General features: G+C 54.6%; 1 protein-coding gene across 2 annotated transcripts in view; it reads left to right on the forward strand.

Moving 5' to 3' along the window:
* RAMP3 (receptor activity modifying protein 3) overlaps nt 1–21,825 on the forward strand; it is a 52,771-nt gene extending 30,946 nt beyond the window's left edge. Inside the window, exons 1-3 of one of the 2 annotated variants that reach the window (XM_089917879.1) lie at nt 15,946–16,000; nt 16,647–16,779; nt 20,731–21,825. In XM_089917879.1, the coding sequence (XP_089774005.1) occupies nt 15,961–16,000; nt 16,647–16,779; nt 20,731–20,986 (429 nt within the window). In that variant the 5' untranslated portion in view covers nt 15,946–15,960 and the 3' untranslated portion in view covers nt 20,987–21,825. Of the gene's footprint in view, nt 1–15,945; nt 16,001–16,646; nt 16,780–20,730 lie in introns of those variants that run through there. The other variant, XM_089917878.1, reaches the window with a different exon arrangement.
* Nucleotides 21,826–27,204: the final 5,379 nt, after the last annotated feature.

Below are 27,204 nucleotides of genomic sequence, written 5' to 3' on the forward strand. Positions count from 1 at the left end.
GAGAAGAAGCTCCTTTACTGTCGAGAGAATTTGCTCCTAAAGCCATTACAAGAAAAATTATTGAATAAATATCATGAGAATACTGTGTCAGTCAGGGCTGGATCAGGATAGAGAAGCCACACAGTAATTGGCATGGGAGAGTTTGATATAGAGGACTGTGAACGGAGACTGGGTGGCCTACGAAGGAACGCAGGACCGCAGCTTTAGGGATGCCTGGTCAGCAGACCCCGGCGGCAGGGGGCCGCACCCTCAGGAGGAGTGAGTCAGGGGCCAGGCGCTGCCTGGGCGCATCATACGTGGGCGTGGGAACCGAGCGTCCCCGTGTCACACGTGAGAAGATGCAGGTGCAGGAGCGGCTGCTTCCTCTCTGGGGTCTCAGACCCTGGGGCCCGGCAGTACAGATGGGGAGCAGCCCCTGTGGGATCCAGCAGTGAGCCCTGTCCTCTCCCCTAGGGGCAGGGATTCTCCCCACCCCATGACATCGTCTGAGCTGGTCTCTGGGTGGCACTGGCTGCCAGGCCACTCGCAGGGGAGTAAGACCACTTGGGCTCACCCTTCAGGGCTCAGCTTACTCCACGGGGCCTGAGCCTACCGTGAACCACAGGGGAGGGCCTCGTGCTCGTCCAGTGCCTGTGTTTCCCAGAGGACCTGGCATGGGTCCCTGGACTCTGCAGGGTCCCCTCCTCAATCAACACAGCTGCTATTTTCCCATCTGGTGGCCCGTGGCCAGGCAGGGGTGAGGAGAGGACCCTCAGGGAGCTGCCTGCAGGCCTGCTGGAGAAGGTGGGGTCTGATGGCCTTGCCTTCCCAATGCAGAAGCCACCTGCTCAGAGTGGCTGTGCCGCAAGGAGGAGCCAGACGAGGCCGACAGGCATGATGGCTACTCTGGGCCTGTCATGGCCATCTGGGTCCTCCCCATCTCCACCTCCATCTCCACTGTACCGTCTCCACCCCCACCATCTCTATCTCTACCTCCACCACCGTCTGCACCATCTCCAGCTCCACCATCACCATCTCCACCCCCACCATCTCTATCTCTACCTCCACCACCATCTGCACCATCTCCAGCTCTGCCATCTCCATCGCCACCATCTCCATCGCCATCTCCACCATGTCCACCTCCACCATCCTCACCTCCAGCACCTCCACCTCCACCATCTCCACCTCCATCCCCCAGTGCCTATGAATCTCAGCACAGAGAAGCCTCTTTGACCTCAATCCTCACCTCTGACCTGAGAATGAGGCAGGGCAGTTATCCCCTTCAGCTTCAGATGGAAAACTCGAAGCTCCCTGAGGGTTTTCGAGCTTGGGGCGGGTTCCTATAAAAGCTGATTGGACCTGTTCTCAAGGGTGTGTGAGCTGAACCGAGGGCAGCTGGGGCTTCAGGGGAACAGGAGGAGGGCTGGCTGGGAGACCCTCAGGTGGGTTTCTGGATCCATCCATGTGGGGAGGAGACGGTTCTAGCCTGTGAGCTCAGGGAATCCCCTGGGCCTGGCCTGTTCTCTCTGCCCTGAGGCCCGAGGGCTGCAGCTGGCCTCCCAAACGTCATCAGCTTGGCCCAGAGGAGCTGGCTGTTTTGTGAGTAGGGGCTTCCATCCCTGGAGGGATCCAGACTACAGCCTGTCCCCCTCTTAAGGGCAGATTGCTTGTGGATCAAACAGCATCATCCTAGGGCAGCACCCACTGTCATGAGCACTGACCCTCACCCACCTGTCCAGGGTGTCCCCTTACCCAGCCTGCACCGTCCCACCTTCCCCTCTCAAGCTCATCTTTCCACAGGGAGAGCCCCTCCTGTCTTCCGGGGAACATCACGCCCTCACACCCCTGCCCCCAGACCTAGTGGCATGTACAGCAAACACGTGTCCTTCCTCAGCGTCCTGGGGGAGGCTGGCCGCGACTCAGCCAGGACCTCAGTGCAGCTGGAGGAATGTCGAGGTGACCTCTCACCCCAGGGCCACCCACACGGCTTCTCCTTGTCCGTGAAAAAGCAGCTCTGCACAGCAACAAGCCAGAGCTGCCCACCTCTTAAGTTCTGGCCCTGGAGTTCCCAGAACGTCCCTTCTTCTGTGATCCACAGACCATAGCAACCACTAATGCCAGCCTGGATCTGGTGGGGGGAGGGGCAGCCAAGAGCCTCTGATGACCTTTGAAGCGTCTCTGATGACCTCTCTGGAGAGAAGAGAAGCAGCCGGCTCTCAGCAGGGGAGACAGCTCTGCACCGGGGGGTCCAGTGTGCCCAGCGGGTGCCAGGACAGGATGAATGTGGGAGCAGCAGCGTGGGGTCCCAGCACGATGGCCCCTCTGGGACTCTCCTAACCCCCTTCTCACTACCTGCCTGAAACCACCTGCGCCAGCAGACCACGTGCCCTGTGCGGGCCACGGCACTGTGCACGGGGAACGGAAGCCAGGGCCCTGCCTCTCAGGCACTCCCTCTAACGGGGATGCGTGGGCAGCCTGTAGGCCTCGGGAGTTTGCCCTGGGGCACGGAGGAGCTCCATGGAAGTGGGGTGCAGGGACCCGAGTCTATGGGATGGGGGAGGGGAAGGCATCGCAGACAGGGGAGCAGCTTCATCCAGCGCCCTGCCTCCCAGGGTGCTCGTTCCCTAGTACCGGTCAGTGTGGAGCCACAGCCCCAGGCTGGGGCAGGCTCCAGGGTGCTGTCTGATCTGCCCCCCGCATCTGGCCCATCTCCCCCATTCCAGCCTGCTAGCTGTGTATGATCGCCTGCGAGGTCTGGCCTAGCCTCTCTCATGGAGTGGTGCAGGCCTCTGTGAGTCTGTGGCCTCCTGGGACACTGGTGGACACCTGGGCCGTGCTCTTGGCTTGTCTCCCTTTGTGCAGGGCATCTGAGATAGGGCAGCTGGCAGGAAACACTGGCTGAGACTTCAGCCCCCGCTGAACGCGTGGAAGGCCTGGGTCACAGGTGCTGAGTCGCCCCTGCATCTGTGCTTGCCACCACCTAGGGCAGAGGCAGGCAGGATGGCTGGTCAATTTTAACTAGCTTGAATTCTCCCTTGAAATAATTCTGTTTGTAATCAGAAAAAGCACAGAAAGCTTCAATCCCTTATTAAGTGGACTTCCTCATGCAAGAAAGGTCAGTTCAGCTCTTGCAAGGTAGTTGTTTTGCGATGCCTGTACTAGAATCCCTCTACCCAACCCTCCCTCGCAGGACCTGGACTTCAGGGTGGGGGTATTACCCATCTTCCACCACTCAGAGAGGCGGAGCCCTTGTCCAGGTGGGGAGCCCACTTGCTCCATCCCTCTGACTTGGGAAGGGCCCAGGCTGAGAGCAACCAATCCCTGAGGGGACCCCCATCTTCCTGACCCGACTTCTTGAGCCCTCAGACCAGCACGTGCTGGGGGGGTTGTGGACTGGGGGCACCGTAGGGCACAGGGGTCCCCATCAGTGACAATGTGACCAGCTGTCCATGGGGCCAGAGTCTATGCTAGGGGCTGAGAATGACAGAGGTGACCAAGCCAGGTGAAGTGATCCATGGTTGGAGAATCCCCGGTCCCTCCCTCCCTCCCCTCGGAGCCCATGACACTCCTCTAGGTCAGGTCCTTAGGGGTACCCAGTCACTCTCCTGGCCCTCGTCTTGTCCCCTGAGGCCTCCAGAGGGCACAGGGCAGGACCAGGGCCTGAGGACGCGGTTCTAGCCGTGGGCAGTGGGGTGTGTGCGGGAGTGCAGCCGGGTGCACGCGTGTATGGCCCCACCCGCTCTAGTCCAGAGGGGTGCAAAGGCTCCTGGCACAGACAAGGCCCCAGGAAAGTATCCTGGGGGCCTGAGGCCAGTAAGAGTTCGGGGATCATTTGCGCTCCACCCTGAGGGCTCCTCTCCGCACCCTCACACAGAGATATCCCCACTCTCAGCCAGCTCTCTCCCCAGGGGCGCTGCCCTGCCCGGTCTATCATGGCACAGAGACGCAGAGCAGTCCTTCTCCAGACACCATGCCCAGCTCTTCTTTGGGCTGGGGTGAGGGTGGGTGCATCCGCAGGATCCTGCCCGCTCCTTGGCAGGCTGCTCTCACCTGCCCCTCATCTTGCCCCGCAGCCCAGCCGGGCGCGGAGCCTTCCAGGCTCTCACTTGCGGTGGGCCGCGCCCCCAGGGCTGCAGGAAGGGGGCTTGCGCTGGGGAGGGGATCCGTCCTGGGGGAAGGACCGTCCAGTGAGGGAAGACATATTTTGGGCTATAGGGCGCGTCCTTAGGGTACTCGTCCTAGGGATGGGAGCGTCCTGGGGGAGGAAGCGTCCTGAGGGGGAGCACGTCCTGGGGGAGCACGACCTGAGGGAGGGCACCTGGGTGGGAGGGAGGCGCATCCTAAGGGGCGCAGAGCACATCCTGGGGGAAGGCACCTCCTGGGGGCGGGCTTTTTGCGGCCCCATCCCCGCCTGGGCTCCGCCCCCGGGCGCCCCTAGCGCCCCCAGCCGGGACTCAGCTGTACCGCGCGCCGCAGCTGGATTGTGCGCCACACAGCTGGACCGCGCGCCACAGCTGGTCAGCCATGGAGACAAGAGCGCGGCGGCGCCCGCACCTTTTCCCGCTACTGCCGCTGCTGCTGCTGCTCTGCGGTAAGGGGACGCTCGGTCCGGCACCGGGGGCCCAACCGCCCCTGGGGCTGTGGGATCCGCGCGGCCTTTGCCTTCCTGCAACCGCACCTGGCTGCACCTCCTCCCCTGCACCGACCTGGGCGAGTCTGGCGCGCCCCGCTCCGGAGGGGCGAGGGGTGACCGGGTGCGGTCCCCAGGCTCTCTCCAAGCCGATGGCGACGGACCGGACTAGGAAGGAAGGTGCAGGGTCTCCTGCGGGCTCTGCATCGCCAGCCGCAGACTCGGCCTGGGCCTGCCCCTCCCAGCTGCGATGTCCCCGGCCTCGCTGCCCTGGAGCTGGGGACGCCATGCCAGCGCGACACCCCGAGCGAGCAGCGGCGGCGAGCATGTCCGTCTCCCTCCTCCCTGTGAGATAGTGCGCTCCTCGTCCCGGGGCTCCTGCGTTCACACCAGGCGCAGGGGTGTGGATGAGAGGAATCCAGAACTGGGAGTGCTAGATCTTCCCTGCTGTGCCTGTCCTTCCGAGGACAATGTTTCAGTGTGAGTGTGTGTGCGTGTGTCTGGAGAGACTGGCTGGAGGGGGCAGGGGGCGGCTTTCCGAGGCTTCCCCTCTCAGATCCCTTCTCCAGCAAGAAAACACAACTCCTGGGAGAACACATTGCTCACAAATTGGGAATGGATTGAATGAAAAGGTTGTTTTGAAAAATCGTTCTAAAGAAATCATCCAAGAACAAGTAATAGGGTATGCGTGTTTGGGGAGGGCTTCGGTGGGAGAGACTTGCTGAGACTGGGAGTTGCAGAGCAGGGTCTGAGCCTGGCCAGCTCTGGGAGGAGGGAGCCCTGGCCTGGGGTTCAAGGGTCTCAGGCCCTGTCCGTGGGGGCCACTGTCCCCTGGGTCCTTTGGGATGCTCCCTTGCTCTCACTGGTCTCAGTCTCCCTGGCTGTAAGATGCAAAATTGGGCTTATTTGAAATATCATTGTCTGCTTTTTTTTTTTTTGCGGTACGCGGGCCTCTCACTGTTGTGGTCTCTCCCGTTGCGGAGCACAGGCTCCGGACGCGCAGGCTCAGCGGCCACGGCTCATGGGCACAGCCGCTCCGTGGCATGTGGGATCTTCCCGGACTGGGGCACGAACCCGTGTCCCCTGCATTGGCAGGCGGACTCTCAACCACTGCGCCACCAGGGAAGCCCCATTGTCAGCTTTGATGACGTGAAATTTGGAAAAGGCTGCATAGGCCCATCGGCATCTTGAACTCTAGGTTACCCTTCCACTGGAGATGCCTGGGGTGGAGAAAGTGTGACTTCATTTCATATTCTGGGCTTAGAGCCCTAGGGTTAGCTGGGTTTTGTGTTGAAGGAAAGGGTGATTGGTGGCTTCCAGAAATCAGGAGTGCACTGATGTGGCTTTTCAGCAACCTTCAAATACAAAGCTCTTGAATGGAGATTTTGGTCCTTGTAATGGAAGAGGAATCTTTTGCTTCACTATGAGGGAAGCTGAGGTTCTCCTCACCCGCCTGTAGCATGGAGTTGAGAAGGCCCAAAGGCAGACCCTGTGCAGAAATCTTCTGTGTTAATAATCTTGGGCTCACGTTGGCACGGTTCTGGAGGCCACCTTGTCTTGTCTTGTTGGTCCCAGTGTCCCCCTTCCATGGAGCCTGGGCTCAGGCTCCCCAGCCGGGGTGGGGACCGGGCCAGCCTCTCAGCAGACACAGCCCGGTGCTGGTCTGGTCAGAGTGAGGGCCTCAGGAACTGGCTCCTGACTGCGTCAGGGAGATGCAGGGAGAGGCAAACCTGCTCTTGGTCACGTGCTGCTATGTCATAGGTGGGATGGGGGCCATATCAGCCCTGGAGGCTGCTGCATCTTGAAGGAGGGTTTCAGGGCTGCCGGCTCTCTATGCTCTGGATCCTGACACCCTGCTGTCCCTGAGCTGCCTCTGAGCTGTGCCAAGTGGGGGGCCTGGCTTCCCAGGGCGCAGGGCGACAGGGGGGGCCGGTTCCTCTTGACCATAGGGGCCCATCAGGGAAGGTGCTTCTTTGAAAATTACAAACCCTAATTCAGAAGCAGTTGCTGCTGTGCAGGGCCCTGGGGTAGTGAGGTCAAGCAGAAGTCCGCTCAGCTGGGCCTCTGCCTCCGTGTCTGTTCCCACCCGGAGCCAAAACTGACCTCAGCTTGGGCTGCTCACTGCTCAGAAGTCAATGTTCGACAGACAGGAGTTGGTGGGGGGAAAGAGATGCTTTATTCAGGAATCCAGGAACCTGGGAAGATGGCAGACTAGCATCCCCCAAACCAACTCCGCGTTGCCAATCAGAGGGCAGGAGCTTTTAAAGGAAAGCTTCCAGGACGTGCAGGAGACTGCGTGCAGAACAGATGGAGCCGCTTGTGTCATGGCGACAGTCTGATCATCACGCAGGTAGCTTTTCCCCTCTGGTGGCGGTTTTTATCAAGTATGTACAAAACAACCCAGGAGTATGCATCGGACACTGTCATCTGTCTTCTTCAGGGAGGGAATAAAGATTCTGTGACTGCTCTATGGCCGATTTACTCTTTAACCTGTTACCATTCTCTAGGCCTAACTGCTATTTTTGTCACTACATGTCTACATCCTTTCAATCATTTATTCTTGAGCCAGGCTTTTGTGACTCAGGGGAGGCCCCTAGGAGACTAAAGCTTTTTGCTACAAACAAGAAACAGGGGACCCAGAAGGGCTTCTGTACCTGAGAGGGTCCTTGCAGAGTCCTGCTTGGTTTCAGTCCCCCCTTTTCTTTGATATTTTCCAATCCTGAGGAGGAAGAGGTGCAGAATATGAAAGGGAAGAAAGTTTTGGATAGAAAGGTTAATCATAAACTTAGCAGAGGAACTTGGTTTTGGTTCTGTTTCTTTTTTTAACTTTTCCCAAATCTTTGAGGGAATGGGGTGATGATCACTCTGGTTACTTCCTGGTGAAACGAGGCCTAGTCCTGCCTCAATTTGGGGAATTGGACACAGAGTTGGAAATAGTCCCTATTTCCAAGCTTAGCATCAGTATTTTGTATTATGAAAACATTACTTCCCTCTTTGATTGCTTTGTCATAGCACCTAGACAAACGTTTGAAAATTAGTAGATATATTACAATGAGGATAATAATCAAAATGCGTGTTTGTACTATTCTCCAAATGTATTTTTTCCCTTAATGGTTAAAGCAGACATACAATGTATGTTTAATAAACCACAAACAGGCTGTTTTAAATTAGCATAAAATTTGAGTTAAATCATGTAAACCAGAAAGACTTCCCTATACCTCAATATGTGAAAATTTCTTCCGTCATTTCCCCCTTTTGATTGCAAATCTTTCAGTAGAAAGCACTGATGATCAAAGTATCTGTCCCTTGATTGTGTTTGCTGCCTGCCCTGCCCTGGGTCTATCATGTCCCTTGGTGCTACTCCTACTTTTTGTTTGTATGTTTGCCTAGTTATCCATGTTGGGGGAAAACTAATCAGACATAACAAACAGCTACAAAGGTATGTTGACAGGGAAACATTTGATAGGTTATACATCTTATCAATTATATCAAATTGTCACACAAACATTGCACGTGCTCCAAGCAGTAGACTTAAAGCAAGCAGTGATACATGTCACGAGTAGTTATACTCTGTGACAACTTTATTAGAGAAATGCTTTCATATAATGTTTTCCATGTAGTTTAATAGACCAAATAATCTTAATTAGTTTAATATGTCTTTCTGAGATGGCTCAGGGGCCCTTTGGGAAACTCAAAGTTAGCTAGAGAAAGAAACTTACAGTCTGTTATCAAAGCCGCTCAATATTCCAGGAAAACTTTGTTCTCTTAACAGAGAGAGAAAAACAAACTCTAGTCCTGTATTAGTTTGCTTTTAAATTCAATCTAATCTCAATCAGTCCTGACCATGCACAAAACTCTTTTCTTAAGGTTCCTTTTCCATAAACCTTCTACAACTTTCTGTATCTATATAAGTTTGTCCCTTATTTTTTCCCATCTAGAAACAATGAGCTCTAGGACAAAATTATTTTCCCTTTTTCTTTAACAAAAATATCTCCATCCTTCTCTTGCTGACAACGTATTTTCTTTACATTCTGAAATGATTTCCTTATTATTTTTAATAGTTTAATCGCATATTTATTAGAATTTTTAACCCTTAAAAACCTTAATCGCCAGCAAAAACCAAAAGCCAACTAACTGAACTGTTTGTTATACCAACGTTTTCTGATTGGCAAACTTATAAACATGTTCTCTAACCTCTAAAAACATTTTTTAAAAAATACGTTTTTATAGCATAATTTCTCTTTAAAGTGGTTCAAGATGTGTGTCTAATAAACCCAAACATCTTTAGTTTTTTTTTTCTCTCGTAAGACAAAAGAAGATAGACTTGTCTAGCAATCAATGTTCCAGTACTTTATCTTAAAAATGACCTAGACCTTCAAGAAATGTTTATCATTTAACTTAATTCAGAAAAACTCGAAAGTTTCAAGTTACTAAGAATCTGGAAAGACTAAAACATAATTACTTCTAAAGAGTTCACCTAAGAGCTTCTATACCACTTATCTCTATTTTTTTTTACTTACGACAGTATCATCATACAAAATTAATTTTCTTGTTGACAAGTTTTTCAGTAGATATAATATGAATTTACTGACTTTCAGTAAACCTAGGTACAATAAAATTATCATACTTAACATTGATGACTCTAAAGACATGTCTGTATTAACTACACTTAAACTAACTTTAATGCTGGATATTAATTTAATACTGAATATTCCCCAGATCACATGAACCTGAAATTCATTTTGGTTAGTTTTTTGTTGTATTTAGAAATGTTTGATTTGTAAGCACTTACTTTTCTTTAAGCCAATTAAGTAGCGCTCATTTACAAATTAGTTTTGGTAATACTATCCAAAGATAAAGACATATAATTATAATGTATACATAGACATACATATATCCAGATAGGCAGAGATCTCATAGCTTCATTAAATTAAATTATATATATATTTATTTATTTATGGTTGCGTTGGGTCTTTGTTGCTGTGTGCAGGCTTCCCTAGTTGCGGCGAGTGGGGGCTATTCTTCATTGTGGTGCGTGGGCTTCTCATTGCGGTGGCTTCTCTTGTTGTGGAGCACGGGCTCTAGGTGTGTGGGCTTCAGTAGTTGTGGCAGGTGGGCTCAGTAGTTGTGGCACACGGGCTTATTTGCTCCGTGGCATCTGGGATCTTCCTGGACCAGGGATGGAACCCGTGTCCCCTGAATTGGCAGGCAGATTCTTAACCACTGCACCACTGGGAAGTCCCATACCTTCATTTTAAAACTTATTCATGAATCAGGTATTTATTTCAATACGAAACTTATTAGTTTATAAATCTTATCCCATTTTTCCTCTCTGTTGTGAAATAGCTCTAACGCATAATAGTAGCGTAGTTTAGGGACCCATTAAAGGGCAAATTTATCCCCCTGAATCTAGGGAGTATCATGGTCAGGTTGTATTACAAAGGATAATCGTCTGTTTACATTTCATTGCTTTGCAACTGGAAGTGGTCCACTTCTGCAGGATGCACCCTGAGGTGTTGCATTCAGGAAACAGATTTTGTTTCCCATAGAAGTCACACTTATGCCCAAGACAAATGCAAAGATACACACAAAGAACAAAATTCAACTCTTGTAGCACAAGAACAGAAGGGTGAAGTCCAACAGTTCCCTCGACTTACCCAAATGAGGTTCCCTCTTTTTAACAACAAACAACACACAAATGGAAAGATAGGGAATCAGGACATCGTGTGTCATGGCAATTCACCTGGCCAGTGTAAAACCAAAAATAATAGTTGGACTAAGTTAAATTTACTTACTTGAGTTTAAAAAGGTGCTCCCCCCATCCTTTTTCACTTTTGGTTGAACTTCTACTAATTAACCCAAGGCCTACTGCTCGGTTTCATGCCTAGCCCTTGACCAGCCCCTTGGGTCTGGGTGTGAATTCTGGGGGCCTACATTTGCAGCAGCTTAACCCCAAGATTATGAGACACTTACTTACTGGCCCTTAGCTTCAGTTTCCCCCACTCTAGTGTGGATGCAGGAATAGCAACCTATAAAGGGCTGTTGTGATTGCCATTTGGATTCAGTGAGTTCAGTCCCCATAACGATGTGCAGGGACCAAGAGTGTGGAATGAAAGGGTTGTGTGTATGGGAAGCTCCCATCAGTGCCTGGCACACATTCTGTGGGCACTTGAGTTTGCTAGCAGCTGTGGCTACCAGCGGCTCACAGCACCCCCAGACAGAGTGCCCATGCCAGTGTGTATGTGTATGAACATGTCACTGTCACTGTTTTTGTCACTGGTGGGAGTAATGTTGTCCTGCTGTTGAGCCACCTCCTGTCACATTGGATTCTGTGGACTCAAGTGAGCCCAGAGGCAGTGGCGGGATATCAAGTAGCCCAGTGACGCAGTGATTCCAAGGAGGTGGTTAGCCGAGAGGTGTTTGAAGGTCCTCTGACGTCCCTATTCATCGTATAGGTACAGAAACTGAGGTCCAGGGTGGGGAGGGAACTCCTCAGACTGCAGGGACTGGGGGCAGAACCTTTCAGAAACCACACCCTCCCACAGCCCTAGTGACCATGGCCCATCGCTGCAGAGCCTGCCGAGTCTGCTCGATGCTGATTTGCACAAGAGAACGAGAGCTCCTGTATTTCATTTCCAAGTGACTGGCCATAAAAGGCCTTTCTCTTGGAAATGCATCTGTTTGGCTGTTTATCATCTCCCAGAGTCTGGAAGTCCCCTAGACAAAAGGAACACAGTGCATTTTCTTTGTTTCCCTGATGGAACCAACTGAAATGGTTTTCTATTTCAACTTAATTCCCGAGAACTTTACTAATGCAGCTGGTAGCTTGAGTGGGTGGCAGCAACACACTTTCTTGGTGTTGTCAGGAATCTGCGTGTTTACCTCACTGTTATAACACAGGGCAGGTTGCTGGGTTTGGCTGGGAGCCCCTGAAGCCTGTGCGTCAGAAATGGTGCCATGGGCTTCCCTGGTGGCGCAGTGGTTGAGAATCTGCCTGCTAATGCAGCAGACACGGGTTCGAGCCCTGGTCTGGGAGCATCCCACACGCCACGGAGCAACTAGGCCCGTGAGCCACAACTACTGAGCCTGCGCGTCTGGAGCGTGTGCTCCGCAACAAGAGAGGCCACGATAGTGAGAGGCCCGCGCACCGCGATGAAGAGTGGCCCCCGCTTGCCACAACTAGGGAAAGCCCTCGCACAGAAACGAAGACCCAACACAGCAAAAATAAAATTAAAAAAAAAAAAAAAAAAAAAGAAATGGTGCCGTAATTACCAGTCTCCCCACCCCCTCACGGAGGGCACCTGTGGTTGATCAGACAGGTGTCCCATGGTGCCTGCCCTGTGCATCCTCACAGCATCCCCCGCCTGCCTCCATGGGTGGGAGAAGTTATCCCAGGAAACCTGCCTTAGGATGTCACGTGGTCCTTGATGACACATTCTCAACCTGCCCTGGCCAGGCCCCTGTGGTGCTGGGTATGTGGCAATTCTGGGACACATGGAGATTCTGGGTTCATGGAGATTCTGTCCATGAGGAAGCAGGAAGGAAGAAGAGGAAGGGGCTCCAGTGGTGGGGAGAAGTGGGAGGGGAGGAGGAGAAAGCCCTGGGCTGGGTCTCAGTGATCCGACAGGTGGCCATTGGGTCAGACTGAGGATGTCTAGGTGTTCCAGGTCCAGGGGTCCAGGGGTCCAGGTCCAAGGGGTCCAAGAGGTCCAGGGGGTCCAGGTATTCAAGGTCCAGGGGGCATCTAGGAGGTCCAGGGTCCAGGTATTCAAGGCCCAAGGGGTCCAGGGGGTCCAGGTCCAGAGGATTAAAGTCCAGGTCATCCAGGTCCATGGATCCAGGTTCAGTTGGGTCTAGATGGTGGTCCAGGTGGTCTAGACGGGCCAGGTCCAGTCGGGCCATGGCTGGGAGGAGTGGCAGCAGCCAGCAGGGGCGAACAGTGTGAGACTTGCCGGGCCCGTGCCCATGTGGGAGGAAGGTGGAGCCCAGGACAGCCATGAAGGATACTGAGAGGATACTGTCAGGGGATGACAAGACCAGGCCCAGGAATGGGTACAAGGGCTGGATGTAGAGAACATCAGGTGGACTTTCAGAGCCTGTGGTGGGGAGCCTGTCAGCGAGCTGCGGGGAAAAGATGCCTTTGGAACAGGGCAGCCAGTGGGAGAAAGGAGCATAGGCTGCCTTCTCATCGTCTGCCTCCACCTCAGCCTGAGAGCCTGCGTTCCCTAAAGTCACTAACTGCGGGCCTGCACGGCCCTGGACCCAGGGCTGCACCTGGGTTTGGCCCCCTACCGTGTTACTGAGCAGGTCGATGACTTTCCCCGGTCACAGTGGCACTGTCTTGTCGGGCTGTTGCAGGGCTCGGCGAGCTGGACCACACTTAGGACAGGGCACTCAGTGGACATTGGTCAGTACTGAAGTGGAGGGAAGCTGGGCAAGGAGGTGTCACGTCAGGTGTCGCGGCCCCATTTCCAGATAGGGAAACTGAGCCTCAGAGAGGAGAGTAAGTGTGTCTGGGCTGGGGAGCAGAGCCACGGGGCTGTCTGACTCCCCTCTGACTCTTGGTTTCAGCGCTCCCATTTTCTGTCTCTTACTCTGCAGAGTGTGGGCCTGGGTCTCGCATCACCCACCTGGAGCTTGTCAGAGATTAGCATCTTGGTGCCCCAGGCCTGCGGGGTTAGAATCTTCATTGCACAAGATCTCCACGTGCCTGTGTGCACGTAACTGTGAGCAAGCATTGCTCTTCCCACTTGTTCTCAGCTCTGACAGCACATTGGAATCATGTGGGCGTAGGGGCAGTTTAACAAACACCGATTCTTGGTCCGTGTCTCAGGGCCCGGGCTGTGGCCTGGGTGAGTCTGGTGTGCGGCCAAGTCAGACACCTCACGTGGTCACCCTGACTCAGTCTCTTAAATGATATTATATCAATTCACGTATAGCACAAGAACCTTCCATTTTTGCCCTTTATATTATCACTATCATACATTTTATTTAAACTTAAGTTGTAAATCCACAATACATTATTTATTTATTTATTTATTAAATAAATTTATTTATTTATTTTTTGCTGCTTTGGGTCTTCGTTGCTGCATGCGGCCTTTCTCTAGTTGCAGCGAGCGGGGGCACTCTTCATTGCGGTGCGCGGGCTTCTCATTGCGGTGGCTTCTCTTGTTGTGGAGCACGGGCTCTAGGTGCGTGGGCTTCAGTAGTTGTGGTTCACGGGCTTAGTTGCTCCGCGGTATGTGGAATCTTCCCGGACCAGGGATTGAACCCGTGTCCCCTGCACTGGCAGGTGGATTCTCAACCACTGCGCCACCAGGGAAGTCCCCACAGTACGTTATTGTTTTTGTTTTCACAGTCAGTTATCTTTTAAAAGATTTAAATATTGAGAAAAAAACTTTATATATTTACTCCTAGAGTTACAATTTCTGGTGCTCTTCATTCCTTTGTGAAGATCAATATTTACTTCTGATATTATTTTCCTTCTCCCTAAAGGAAATTCTTACATATTACTTGAAGTTTGAGTGTGCTTGTAATACCTTCTTTCAACTTTTGAATGTTTGAAAAACCTTTTATTTTTTAAAAAAGCTTTTTTGAGATATAACTCACATACCACACATTCACCCATTTAAAGTATATAGTTCAATGTTTTTTAGTATATTTACAGAGTTTTGCAACTATCACCACCATCCGGTTGAGAACATTTCATCACTCCTAAATAAATTCCATGCTCACTAGCAGTGATGACCCATTCCACCAACCCCCTCGGCCTTAAGTGATCTAGTCTGTACTCTGCCTCTATAGATTTGGCTATTCTGCAGACTTCATTAAATGGAATCATACAATATGTGGTATTTTGTGACCAGCATCTTTCACTTAACATAATGTTTTCAAGGTTTATCCAAGTTGTAGCACGTGTCAGTACTTCATTCTTTTATGGAAAGAAAGTACACTACTACCTCTAGTAGTGTGATTGTGGGGTCATATAGTCATTGTATTTTTAACATTTTGAGAAACTGCCAGGAAACTAGTTTTCAATGTGGCTGCATCATTTTACGTTTCTACCAGCAGCATATGAGGGTTCAAATTTCTCCACACCTTCACCAACATTTGTTAGATATTTTTTTTTTTCCTCCCCTCCCCTCCCCCCACCTCTGTTAGATCTTTTTGATAATAGCTATCTTGGGGGGTGTGAAGTGATATCTGATTATGGTTTTGACTTGCATTTCCCTGATGGCTAATGATGTTCATTATCTTCTCATGTGCTTATTGGTCATTTGTGTATATTTTTGGAGAAATGTTTGTTCAGATCCTTTGCCTATTTTTAAATGGGTCATTGCTCTCTTTTTATAGAGTCATAAGGGTTCTTTATCTATTCTAGATACAAGCCCCTTATCAGAAATACGATTTTCATACATTTTCTTTCATTCGGTGGGTTGTCTTTTACTCTCTTGATGGTGTCTTTTGAAGCACAAAAGTTAAAAATTTTGATATAGTTCACTTTCTGTCTTTTTCTTTTGTTGTTTGTGCTTTTGGTGTCATATTTAAGAAGACTTTGTCTTATACAAGGACACAAAGACTTTCTCCTTTTATCCTAAGAATTTTTATAGTTTAGCTCTTACATTTAGCTCTCTTATATGTTTTGAGTTAATTTTTGTGTAAATTGTGAGGAAAGGGTCTAATTTTATTCTCTTGCCTGTGTATATACAGTAGTTCCAGCACCATTTGTTGAAAAGACTATTCTTTCCCTGGTGAATTGTCTTGGTACATTTATAGAAAATAATTTTATTCTAAAATGAAGGTTGATTCTTGCACTCTCAATTTTATTCCATTGATCTATATGTCTACCCTCATGCCAGTACCACACTGTCTTCATTATTGTAAGATTATTGTAAGTTGTGAAGTTGTGAGTCCCACAAAGGCACATATACACCAGATACACACAGTAGGGCAGCGTGCACATAGACACACACATGTACAAACACACATACCACACAGACATACATATACACACAACACACATACACACACCAGGACACACACGGCAGGGCAGTACACATATATACATACACACATACATACGTCAGGATACACATGGCAGGGCAGATATACCTACACACACAACACACACAGATGTGAACACAACACACACACACTAAGACACACATGGCAGGGCAGCGTACACAAAGATACACACACACACATAGATGCACACACATACATATATCAATACAACATATGTACTCCAGGACATGCACAGCAGGGCTTTCTCTTGATTATATGATGGGAGCCAAAGCTGGGGGTCACGAGAGGGAATATTACGAGGGGGGGAACTGACCCCTGGAAATCGGATGCCTGGAGGGGGGGGGACGGGTCCTGAGGGTCAGACAGGCGGGTGTTCCCAGTGGGAGGAGGGTGTTCTCTGGGGGTGGAGGGCACAGGAAGTGTTAGGGGCAGAGTTCAGGAAGAGTGATGAGAAATCCTGGGGCAGGGGTCCTGCCAGACCCCAAGAGTGTTCAAAGGCCTGGCCGCTGTTGCTGGACCCTGCAGCCCTCAGCCCCTGGCCTCCTGGAGTTCAAGGGGGTGGCTTTGACAGGGTGGGCAGTCCTTACTGTCAAGGGGCCTCTGTCGCTGCCCAGAGGCCTGGGACTGTCATCAGACTCGCAGAACCCTTCCTGGGACATGCTGCGGGTGCCCTCACCCTCGAGGTGCAGTGGTCGCCCCTGCTCCCTGCCCCCACCCAGCCCGGACTCCGTCAGCCGTCAGCCTCTCCACTCCCGGGACCCCTGTCCCTCTGCCTGCTGTCCTCTTACCTGCTTCTTCCCATGCCGCCCTGGGAGGCCACGGGCCCTCTGGGTCCTGTCTCCTGGATGCCTCCAAGTGGGTCACTCTTTCTGCACTGGCTTCAACCTCCCCAGGTCACATGGAGGTCAAGGTGAAGGAGGAAGACCCCAGCTGGCCTTGAGGGTTATCAGCAGGAGCCCTTCAAGGCTCATGCCAGCAATTCCAGCAGTGCTTATGGCTGTCTCCTCTCTAGGGGAGTGTCCCCCAGTGGGCGGCTGCAATGAGAAGCGCATGCTGGCCATGCTGCCCCACTGCGGTCAGACCTTTGCTGAAAGGATGAAGAAGGTGGAGGTCTGGAAGTGGTGCAACTTGTCGGAGTTCATCGTGTGAGTGTCCCTGCTCAGGCGCTGGGCCTGCCCTCGCCCTGCCCTCGCCCAGCCCATGCGCTGCCCGTGGCTTGCCCATGCCCTGCCCACGCCCAGCCCATGCCCTGCCCTCGCCCAGCCCACGCCCTGCCCATGCCCTGCCCGTGGCTGGACTACCCTCTGCCCACAGCCCGTCTGTATCCTGCTGACCGTGTGCCCGTGCCCCGCCCTTGCCCTGCCCACATCCTGCCCTCGGCGTCTGTGCCCCGCATGCTCCGAGGTCCACTCCAAGCCTCACAGCCCTCCGCTCCCCGCACGGACCACCCTGGCAGTTCCAAACTGGACACTCCAGGCTGTGTGTCCCCCATTCCTCTGAGCGAGGTCATGTCTCTGGGAAACCCTGACACCCACTGTCCTTCCTGAATTGGGTTAGTGCCCTGCCCTGGCGTGCCTGCCTCTCTTCACGGTCCATGCTGGGTGGAAATTGTCATTTTGGGTTTTCTTCACAGCACCGGCCAGGGCTGGGTTTGTAGTCAGGACCAGTGGACCCCAGAGAAACTGAACCCCGCTGGTTTCTACCTGGTGTGGCGGGAGCAGTGCCTCACCACAGAGAGCCCCACGTTCTAGAAGCTCCTGAGGTTTTTGATCTCCTCTGGTCACACCTAGCATCAAGTGTCAAGGTGGCCCTTTCACCTCCTCAGAAATCACCTACGGGCTGTGCCCGCCCTCCTCCACTTCCCACCTGGCCATCTCAACCTGGTGCGCTGCTGGCGGCCGCTGCAGACTCCCACTGTCCTGTGAGCCGTGCTTGCCTGGAGGCCCCATCCTCCCTGGGAGCCCCGGATTTGCTCAGTTGCATCAGCCCGTTCCCCTCCAACACCCCGGCCCCTGTGCTCTCTGCCCCCAGTGGCTGTTCTAGGGGCTTCCATGCCCAACTCCCCAGGGGACAGTGGCAGGCCCCTCGCAGACATAGTTGTTCGCTGAACAAAACGGTATGAAATTTCTGTGTCTGCTGGGAAAGGGGGCTGGGGGCTCGGGAAGGGGCTTGGCCAGGCTTCTTCTTGTCCTCTGAGCCTGGCCTGGACGCCAAGCCTGGAGTGGACACATAGGGGTCAGGGGTAAGGGAGGATGAGGTGGGCGCTTCCCATCCTGTGCCTTTGTCATCTGCTAAAGCCTCAGCGAGGAGATCAGACATCCAGCCCTGGGGCCTGAGGACAGCAGAGGGGGCAGCCAGGAGTGGGGTCTGGGAGTTGGAGAGAGAGGGGCCGACTTCCACCTGAGTAGGGAAATTTGCCTGGCGGGAGAGGGAGTCTGACGGGGGCGGTTTGCCTCGCTCCCGGCCTCTGCATCCCCCTTTCCCATCTGGCCTATGGCTGCGTCTTCTCTTGCTCTGGAAGCCAGACTGAAGGGAGGACATGGGGAGGCCCTGGGTGACCAGGGGACGCTTGGGAAGCAGAGACCCTGTCGTGACCCTGGTTCTGTGATGTCACACAAACAGCAGCTTCCTTGTGAAGGACACCCTGATTTCATCTCCAGCCTGAACTTGGGCTGGCGAGTTAACAGGGCTTGCGAGCAGTGTGTGCAAATGTGTGCGTCCCTGCCTTCTGCCTCCCCAGCCCAGGGAAGGGCGGGATGCTGGGATGTGGGAGTTGGCCTCTACAACTCTTGCCATGTGCCTGAGTGCCCGACCTTTCTGTGTCTTTTATCCTGAAAGCGTTTGCTATTAAAATTCGGAGCCACTTCCCAGCGTTCTTGGGAAGCACCAGGTGTGGGCATTCTGTGCCTGGCCCCGTAGGTTGATCCACGGAGACAGGCGTTGTGCTCAGCTCTGCCCCATTCCTGGCCTTTGGGGCTCACCCCGAGACCTCACCGAGCGCCTACTATGTGCCAGGCACTTGCCAGGAGTGTATTCACTTCACCTCATTTGGTCCTTTCAGTCACCTTATCGGATAAGAATTATGAACCCCATTTACAGGCGGGGAAACTGAGGCTCACGGAGGCTAAGTAATGTGGGCAAAGCCAGGAAGATGGTCAGTGGCCTAGCTGGGATTGAAGGACGTTGATTCTTCATCCTGACCCCTAAGCTGCTGTCCTGTGCTGTTTTCTGTGCATGGGGGTCACTCGGGCCACACACCACTCCCCAGCCCCTGCAGGCTTGCTGTCCACCGTGGGGCTTCCCCAAGTTCCATCTGCTTCGTTTCAGCCCTACTGAGCCCTGGGGTGGGTCGGGGTTTGGCAGGGTGTCCGGTTAGAGGCTCTGTCTGGGGTGGCAGACCCCCTCCGGTGGGTCTTGGGGAGTGATGGGCTTGCCTGAGGACCTGCCTGGTGAGGTGTCCCAGAGCCTGAGCATGTCCCAGGGGCCACATCACGGCTCTGCACACAGATTCCAGGCCGTACCCTTTGCTTCCCGCTCTCTTTTGCCTCGTGGGGCTCTCCCTTGTCTGCGTTAGCTGAGGGGTGCAGGGCAGACGTGTGCCTGACCAGCAACCCAAGCGTCTGGGCTGGGAAACTGCCCGGGGCTTCCAGGAGGAGTGGGCACTACGAAGACCTGGTTGAGTGATTAGCCGCCCCGTTTCCCACCACCTTTCCAGGCAGAGACGAGGTTCTGTACAGGAAGCTCCTTGCAGGAAGCAGTTCCTTCCTGTTGCTCAGGCCAGGCCACTCGCCCTGGGTCCGCACCGGAGGGAGGAGGGGGGCCACAGGGCCTGGTGCCTGTGGGGATCTGGGGCAGGAGCCTCTCCCGCTCCCATACCTGTCCTGCATGTAGCACTCTGCCAGCTGCAAGAGAGTGTGGGCAGTGGTGGAGCTGGTGCACCTTGGCACGTGTCTGACCAGCCCTCTCACCAGAGCACCTTGGATAATGGCTGCCAGCCTAGGCCACCACCCCCAGGGGCTGCTAATCCCAGGCCAGCTGGCCGTGGGGCTGAACTCTGGGTCCTGGTAGCTGTAGCCCTTGGTTGGCTTCAAGGACCGTCCAGAGCCAGCCCGCTGGATGGACGTGGCTCCTCATGGGTGGTTTGCTGAGTGCCCTTTCCGGTTGACTGACACAGACAGGAAGACCCTGGGGCGGGGGGAATCCCACGTGTCCTGTCAGATGGGGGCTGCGGGAGGTGACTTCTGAGAGGAAGACAGGCCGGGGCTGGGCTCACAGGTGGGACACACCCCCCCCCCCAAACCAGGTAAATGAGGGCAGGTTGACTTAACTGGGAGGCCGCTGGCCCTCGGCCTGCCTCAGAGAGACCTCCTCCCCGGGGGGCCCATAGAGTGGCCTTAGGTGACAAGGGCCTTGCAGGTCCAAGTGGCTGTGACTCCACACATCCCTTGGTCTTGGAAAAAGAAGCCAGGCCCAGAGTACCCCCTGGGAAGACCTGAGAAGTGCTGGCCCAGACCTTGGGCGTTGGGACTTCACATCCTCATAGGAAGCAGGTGACGGATGTGGATGACCAAGATGAGGCAGGGATGACATAGGAGATGCAGGACGGGGCATGAGGTGTATTTTGGGGAGCTCATGGCCTCAGAGTTTCCATGCTGGGCTCTGCTGCCTCTGTTTTAAGATGGGAGGGCCAGGAGTTGGGCTCGATGACACCAGGCTCTGTGCAGAGGTCATTGTCTGCTGGGGTGGGCACGAGGGGAATCGAGTTTGTGACGCGGCAGCCTGAGAAGGGGAGTAGAACATGGCTGTGCACTTTGGGGAGGGGGCTCAGGGGCAGATGAAAGCGGGGCTGAGGCCTAGAGGTGGGAAGCAGGGCATGGGGTCGCCATGCCAGAGAACCTCTGGGCAAGGACCCCAGGGAGATGGACCCTGCTGGCCCAGCAGGCCCAGTAGGGCTCATAGCAAGAGGCCTTCCCCTGTGGCCTGGGGCCATGATGAGAGCAGGCAGCCAGACAGGACTGCCCCCCACTTTCCCGGCGGTCAGGGCCAGAGTGAGGAGGGGCAGAGGAGCCAGGCGGTCAAGCCCTCTGCCTTCGCAGGTACTATGAGAGCTTCACCAACTGCACCGAGGTGGAGACCAACGTGGTGGGCTGCTACTGGCCCAACCCCTTGGCGGAGAGCTTCATCGCTGGGGTCCACAGGCGGTTCTTCCAGAACTGCTCCGTGGACAGGCAACACTGGCAGGACCCCCCAGACGAAATTCTCATCCCGCTCATCGCAGTGCCCATCCTGCTGACCATCGCTATGACCGGCGTGGTGGTGTGGCGCAGCAAACGCACCGACCAGGTGGTGTGAGGGCCCGGTGAGTCCGAGGGGCCCCGCCTGAAGAAGCGGAAGAAAGTGGAGACCGGTGGACACTCTTCGGCTGCCCCCCACCCTGCCTGGGCGGCCTTTGGGCTAGTGAAAGAAAACGTGCCGCGGCTGGAGCCTGCGTGCTGGGCACAAGTCACTGCTGCTTCGCCGCGCTGTCCCAGGCTGGGCTGGGGCCTCGGGGTTCCTAGCACTGAGTCCCGTGGTGCCCCATCTACAGTCCCGGCCAGACCCTGCCTCCCAACTGACTCTACCCCTGGCCCCAGCCCAGCCCTGACTCCACCCCTTGGCTCTGACTCCACCTCTGGCCCTGACCCCACCTCCAGCCCTGGCCCAACGCCCAGTCCTGACCCCACCCCCGGTCCTGGCCCCACCTCCCACTCTGACTCCACCCCCAGCCCTGACCCCACCCCCGTCCTGACCCCACCCCCAGTCCTGGCCCCACCTCCCACTCTGACTCCACCCCCAGCCCTGGCCCCACCCCGGCACCGCCCTGGAAAGGTGTGCCTATTCCCACCTCGCTGGGGGTTGGGGGAAGAGAGATTGGGAGGGGGTTTTTGTAGGTCCTCGCTTCGCAGGCTTTGAGTCCTCTTGGTAGGGAGCCCACCTAGAGATCTGGAAGACTGAGGGTTGGGTTGGGGGTTCCGAGGAGCCACAGCACAGCCTGAGACCTGCTTTCTGGGGCCACCACCAGGGACTGGAACTGGGTGGGCCTCCTTCCTAACGGCCCCCCGCTGTGAGCATGGCCTCGGGGTGGGGTCCCCTGCGCTCTCCTTCTGGCTGAGCTCTGTCTGCCATGTCTGTGCTTTCTCTGAGTAAAGAGTCATGCTACTTCTGGGGTTTCCAGTTTTATTTCAGGGAATTCACAGAGACCCCACCTGGCCTCTTAGAACTGGCAAGTCCCCCATGCCCATTTTACAGATGGGGAGTGCCTGAGGCTCCAGAATGTCAGAGCTCAGAGTGGCAAAGAGAGCTTCATACCAGGGGAATGTGGGCAGGCAGGAGGGATCTACCCATCCAGCTTGAAGAGGTTTTGTGCTTCCCACTGGCACCCTGCGCTTTGAGGATGGAGGGGAGACTATCCTTCCAGCATTTCAAGGTCGCCTAGGGCTTGCCAAGACCCCCACCTGGTCCTGGGGACCTGGGAGCAGCTGGTGGGGGCACTTTGTCCGCAGACCTCTCGCTGGGCCTTGTCCATGTTCCAGTTCTGGGGCCGAGGCTTTTGGATGTGGGCTGTTGGCTTCAGCATGGTCTTGCTGGGGACCAGAGGTGGGCCATGGCTATGAGTGGACGTGGAGAGAACCTGGCAGGGCAGTCCCTGTGTCCTTCAGAGGCCCCGCCCCCTTCCTGCCCAGATATGTGGTGGTCCCCTGAGCCTGCTGGTCCCCTCCAGGTGCCCAGAGGTGCGGGTAGGGGCACAGTGTAGGGACAGAATCTGAAACCCCTGGCACTTCTGCTTCGTGAGGCAGCTTCGGCCGAGGACCAGAAGTCTGTGATCTGAACGTGAACGCACGCTGACTCCAGCGCATCTCCCGCTACCTGAGCCTCCGCTGGTCATCTTCGCTGGACGTCTGCCAGATGACGTGGCCTCTGGAGGCCGGGGTGCGGGGTCAGAGTGCTCGCGGGTCTCAGACCATCTCAAACCTTTAAAATGTTGGTCCTCTTCTCAGATGATGTCCTGGGGGGCGTGGCTGCCTTGGTGGGTGTGCAGCCCAGCCCCTGGCTTGCCCTGGTCACTCCCTGTTTGAGGGCCTCTGGAGCACATGCTGTGTGTGCCTTCCCCTCCCCAAGAGTCCTCACTTCCTGGCTCCCATAAGAAGCTGGGCCCCCACCAAGAGGCTACTTCTGTGTGCACATGGCCGTCAAGTGGCCCTTCTTGGCTGTGGACCCCATCCTTACCAACAGTGGTGACCCTTGCAATCCTGGGCCAGGCACCGGGCCACCCGACCACCCCCCTTAGCTCTACAGTGCAGTTTCTTCACTATGCTAACTTTAGAGACCCCCAGGCCAGCTCCGTCCAGCTCTGGCTCTCTGCCTTCCCCCCCGCCCAGCCTGAATCCTGGTCAGTGGACTCTTGGCCATGCCTTTGCGTGCTCTGTCAGCCCCTTGGCCCTCTCGTCTTTCACTGTGCTCATTGGCAAAACCAGGGCACGGCTAACCCAGTTCTTTGCCTCCTTGAACCTGCAGCGGGGCTGCTGAATGTGTCGGGTGAAGAACGCACAGGGATGCTGTGTCAGCACCTACTGCTGGGTAACAAATATCACAGACTTCAAGGCTGGAAGTAGTCCAGCTCTGCAGCCTGGAGTTGGGGTCCAGGTTTGCTGGTTCTCAGTGCAGGGTCTCTCCAGACTGGAGCCAAGATGTCTTCCGGAGCTCGGGGTTCTCGCCCAGGCTCACGGGGTGTGGCAAAGGCCCATTGAAGGGCTAAGGGCCCCATTTCCTGTGGCTGTCGGTGGGGCTGCTCTTAGCTGCTAGAGGCCCTGCACATGTTCCTGGCTACATGGCCCCCTCCATCTTCAAAGCCAGCAAAGGAGACTGTACATCATGTTGACCCCTCTGACCTCTAGACTTGGATTTATCGGGGGGAGTCATATGATCGGTAAGCCCGCCAGGATAATCTCCCTATCTGAGAGCCAGTAAAGTTGAGACCTTAATCACATCTGAGAAATCCTGTTGCCCTGGTTAGAGTTTGATTGAATAATCGGAGAGGGTGTGTGTCCACCAGGGTGGGGACCCCAGGACATCTGGGAACCCCACCCCGACCCCAGCCCCAGTTCTGCCCTTCCCTCTGCCTGGGTTTTCCCGGACGTCTCACACCTCCTCCTCTTCGTCTCACTCCTTTATTTTGTCGCTGAGTCTCACAATGGCAGAGGGCTGGTTCCCTCCATCTGGCACACTAAGTGTCACCCCTGTGCCCTGCTTTGTATCAATTGAAGGCGGGTGGGGAAGAGGATCCAGCAAAGGACGTGGGCTGTGAGTGACGGAGGGTGCAGGGAGCAAGGTGTCTCTAGGGCCGGTCCAGCAGTCTGATGTCCTTTGTGCACTTATTTCTAGAAACATTTATTAGCGTGGGAGTCCCTGGGCACCATTTCTGGCCGAGGTGAGGTTGGGACTCTGACTGAGACAAATGCTCCTTGTGCTGTGTGTGTTTGGAGAGTCTGGAGTTCCCTGCACTGAGGTCCTGAGGGCTGGGGGCCGTGGAGCTGCCGCACTGCTGTGGACAGGACTGGGGGGTGGGAACCCAGGTGCCGGTCCCCACTCACCTCATCAGGAAGGGAAATAAACCTGCATTCAACATTCACCCTGTTCAAGAACTTAGGATCCAGGAATAAGAGGAATGTCTACTCAAGTTTCATATTTGAATCTTTCCTCACATTTTCACCTATTCATGAGTTCTTTTCTAGGATCTGGAGGGTCCTGGGTGCCAGGCCCACACAGGGAACGTGTGTGTGTATGCATGTGTGTATATGTGTGTGCATTTGTGTCCCTCTTCTCCCAGCTCCCAGACAAGGGGATGCCATGTCTCTCCACTTTCTAGACAAGGAATCTTGATACGGTATTTCCCTGGGAGGGGCAGGATTTCTCATCCCCTCCACCCCAACCTCCACGTTACAGAGACTAAATTTTAGTCATGAACAGCTGAGATGTCAGGGCTCCCTGCGCCCGGCCAGACCTCACTGGTATTTGCTGGGGGGCTCTACCCCAGGCATGGCATGCTGAGAATACTGAGGCCCCATCAGTGTCTCTTCAGCTTGCCTCTAAAGTGGAGGTTCCTCCCAGGAGAGGCAGCCTGAGAAGGCCAGAAGCTGCCATCCCCACCCAACATCCTGTTCATAAAGTGGGGGTGTCATGCCACAACCCCAGCTCTGGACGGTGGGTCTGAGATCTTCCCTAGGGGAGAGGAAGCCGTAAGGATAGGCAGCTCTGAAGCTCTCTCCATGACAACTGACTTTATTTAGAATAGAGCGTAGGGAAGTCCAATCCTAAGGGAGCTCTCAAGAACTGTGGGCATTTCGGTGGTGAGTAGTGGGAAGCAGCTGGCAGCTCCACCGTGGAGGTGAGAATGAGAGGAGGCTGGCAGCTCCATAAGAGCACAAGTTAAGCCACAGGCAGCTGGATTTTACCACCAGAGAGAAGTGGGGACAGAGACTAATGCAAAGAGCTCCAGTAGGGTCAGAGCAAACCTCATAGCCTGGCCTTAAAACCACCCCACCAAAGAGCTCAGATTTAATTGGATTAGAATGTGGAGCATTTATGTCCCAGGTCATTGTCAACACAATGGAGCAGTCAGCCAGACACCAGTGGAGCCTAACAGCTGAGCGTGACACCTGCAGAGACAACAGATTCACACAGAGATCAGACGCAGGGACATCAAAGGCGGCCCTGCGGAGCCTCTGTGGTCCTGTGTGTGGTGAGCCCAGGGCTGGGCTCTCTGAGAACGACATGTGGGCTCACACTGACAGTCCAGCCCATCCCCAATTTGTCCCTCGTCCTCCAGTACTCTCCGAGAGCATGTGCAGACTTGCCTCTGTCTTACGTACACAGATCAGCCAGGTGCCCCTCCCCTGGAGGGGGTTGGTGCAGGAACCCTCGACGTGTCCTTGACCAAGGTGTGCTCTGTGTGTTCTGTGTGGACCTCTGCACAATGGTCAGGGTGCTGCAGGGGACCGCCTGGGTTTAATCCCAGCCTGACCACTTACGACGTGACCTTTGACAAGTACGTGGCCTCTGCACAGGTAGGTTCCTGGTCCACACAGGGCCTTGGGAGGGCGGGATGAGATAATCCACACAGCTTGCTGATCTTGGCACACAGTAGGTGCTCACTGTTGGCTGCTCTTATGGAAAGTCTGGGCTGGGGTCTGGACTGGGGAGTCCCTGGCGTGTCCCTTCGTGGAGGGTGACACTGTGGGAGTGGACGATGTGGGAGTGGACATCCCAGGGGATGTGCTGTGGGATGTGGGAGTGGACATCCCAGGGGATGTGCTGAGTGGGGCGCAAAGAGAGCTTAGGGCAAAGTCCCGAGGGTTCCGACCTTAGGAAGGAGGGTCCTGGGCAACAGGGAGGGAGTGAGAGAACCAGAGAGTTTCCAGAAGGCGTCAAATGCTGCTGAGGGATCCAGTTCATGGAGACCAAGAAGAATCCCCTGGATGTGGTCAGGTGGCGATCCTTGGACCGCTGTCAGAACCATCTCCTGTCCTGCAAGGCAACAGGACCAAGAATATGTCACCCACGGGGGGAGGCTTATGTGGCTTCAGTCGGGTCCTCGTGGGGGGAGGGCACTCCTGACCCTCCTGATGTCCTCACCATCCCCCTGAACAGCAGGCCACGATTACACTGGGAACGCTTGCTGGGGGAGCCCTGATCCTGCTGGGACTGTTGGAGAAGGTTCCAGAAAGAGCAGAGTTGGCAGATGACGGGTGGGTCAGAAGGTTGGGAGATTGGGTGGTCCTGAAGGGTGTGGGAGAGGTGCTGAGGAGCAGGTGGGCAGCCCCGAAGCTGCCACTTTACAAAAAACAACTGGAGATGCGGAAAGGCTTTAAACAAAGCGAGGTTCCCGTGGCGGGAGCGGATTTGAGGGATAGAGGAAGGAGGAACGGGCCCTCTGTGTCGTCACTGCAGAGGCTCCTCCCACCCACTGCCCCCTTAGTGGCCGGTTTGGCCTCCAGCAAAGCAGACCCACCCTTTCCCCACGGGCAGGGGCCCAAGTGGAAGGAAGCTGGGTGTCCTCTGGGGAGCAGCGGTTCCCTGGCAGGGAGGCAGAGATGCGCAGGGGGAGGGGGGCCGTTTCCCCGCAAAGGTTTGACCCCGCCCCTCCTACGTGCTTATTTCTGGTCCCTCTCATCAGGAGCCTTCTCCTTGGGGCTGGTTTGGTCACCAGGCAGCAAAAGCCTTGAGACTGTTTTTACAGCTTGCGTCGGGGCAGCCAAGAAGGGGGAGCAAGGCCACCTGAGCCCAGTGCTGCTGCTGCTTCCCCCACATGCCTGGTGTCCAGGGTGCCCGCTCATGTCCAGAGATGCCCACTTGTGGCCGGGTGTCCCTTTGTGTCCAGGGATGAAGACACCTTCTTATTGCTGTCATTTATGTTCAGTTAATAGTGGATGCCTTTAACTTGCAAAGTAGCCAAAATGAATGCAGTCAGTGGAAGGGGATCAGTCAGAACATCAGAACCGGGGTGGGGAGTTCCCTGGTGTCCTAGTGGTTAG

The sequence above is a fragment of the Delphinapterus leucas genome, chromosome 9, assembly GCF_059928025.1.
Source record: "Delphinapterus leucas isolate spDelLeu-1000000601 "Yukka" chromosome 9, BTC_Dleu_Yukka2, whole genome shotgun sequence".
Lineage (NCBI taxonomy): Eukaryota > Metazoa > Chordata > Mammalia > Artiodactyla > Monodontidae > Delphinapterus > Delphinapterus leucas.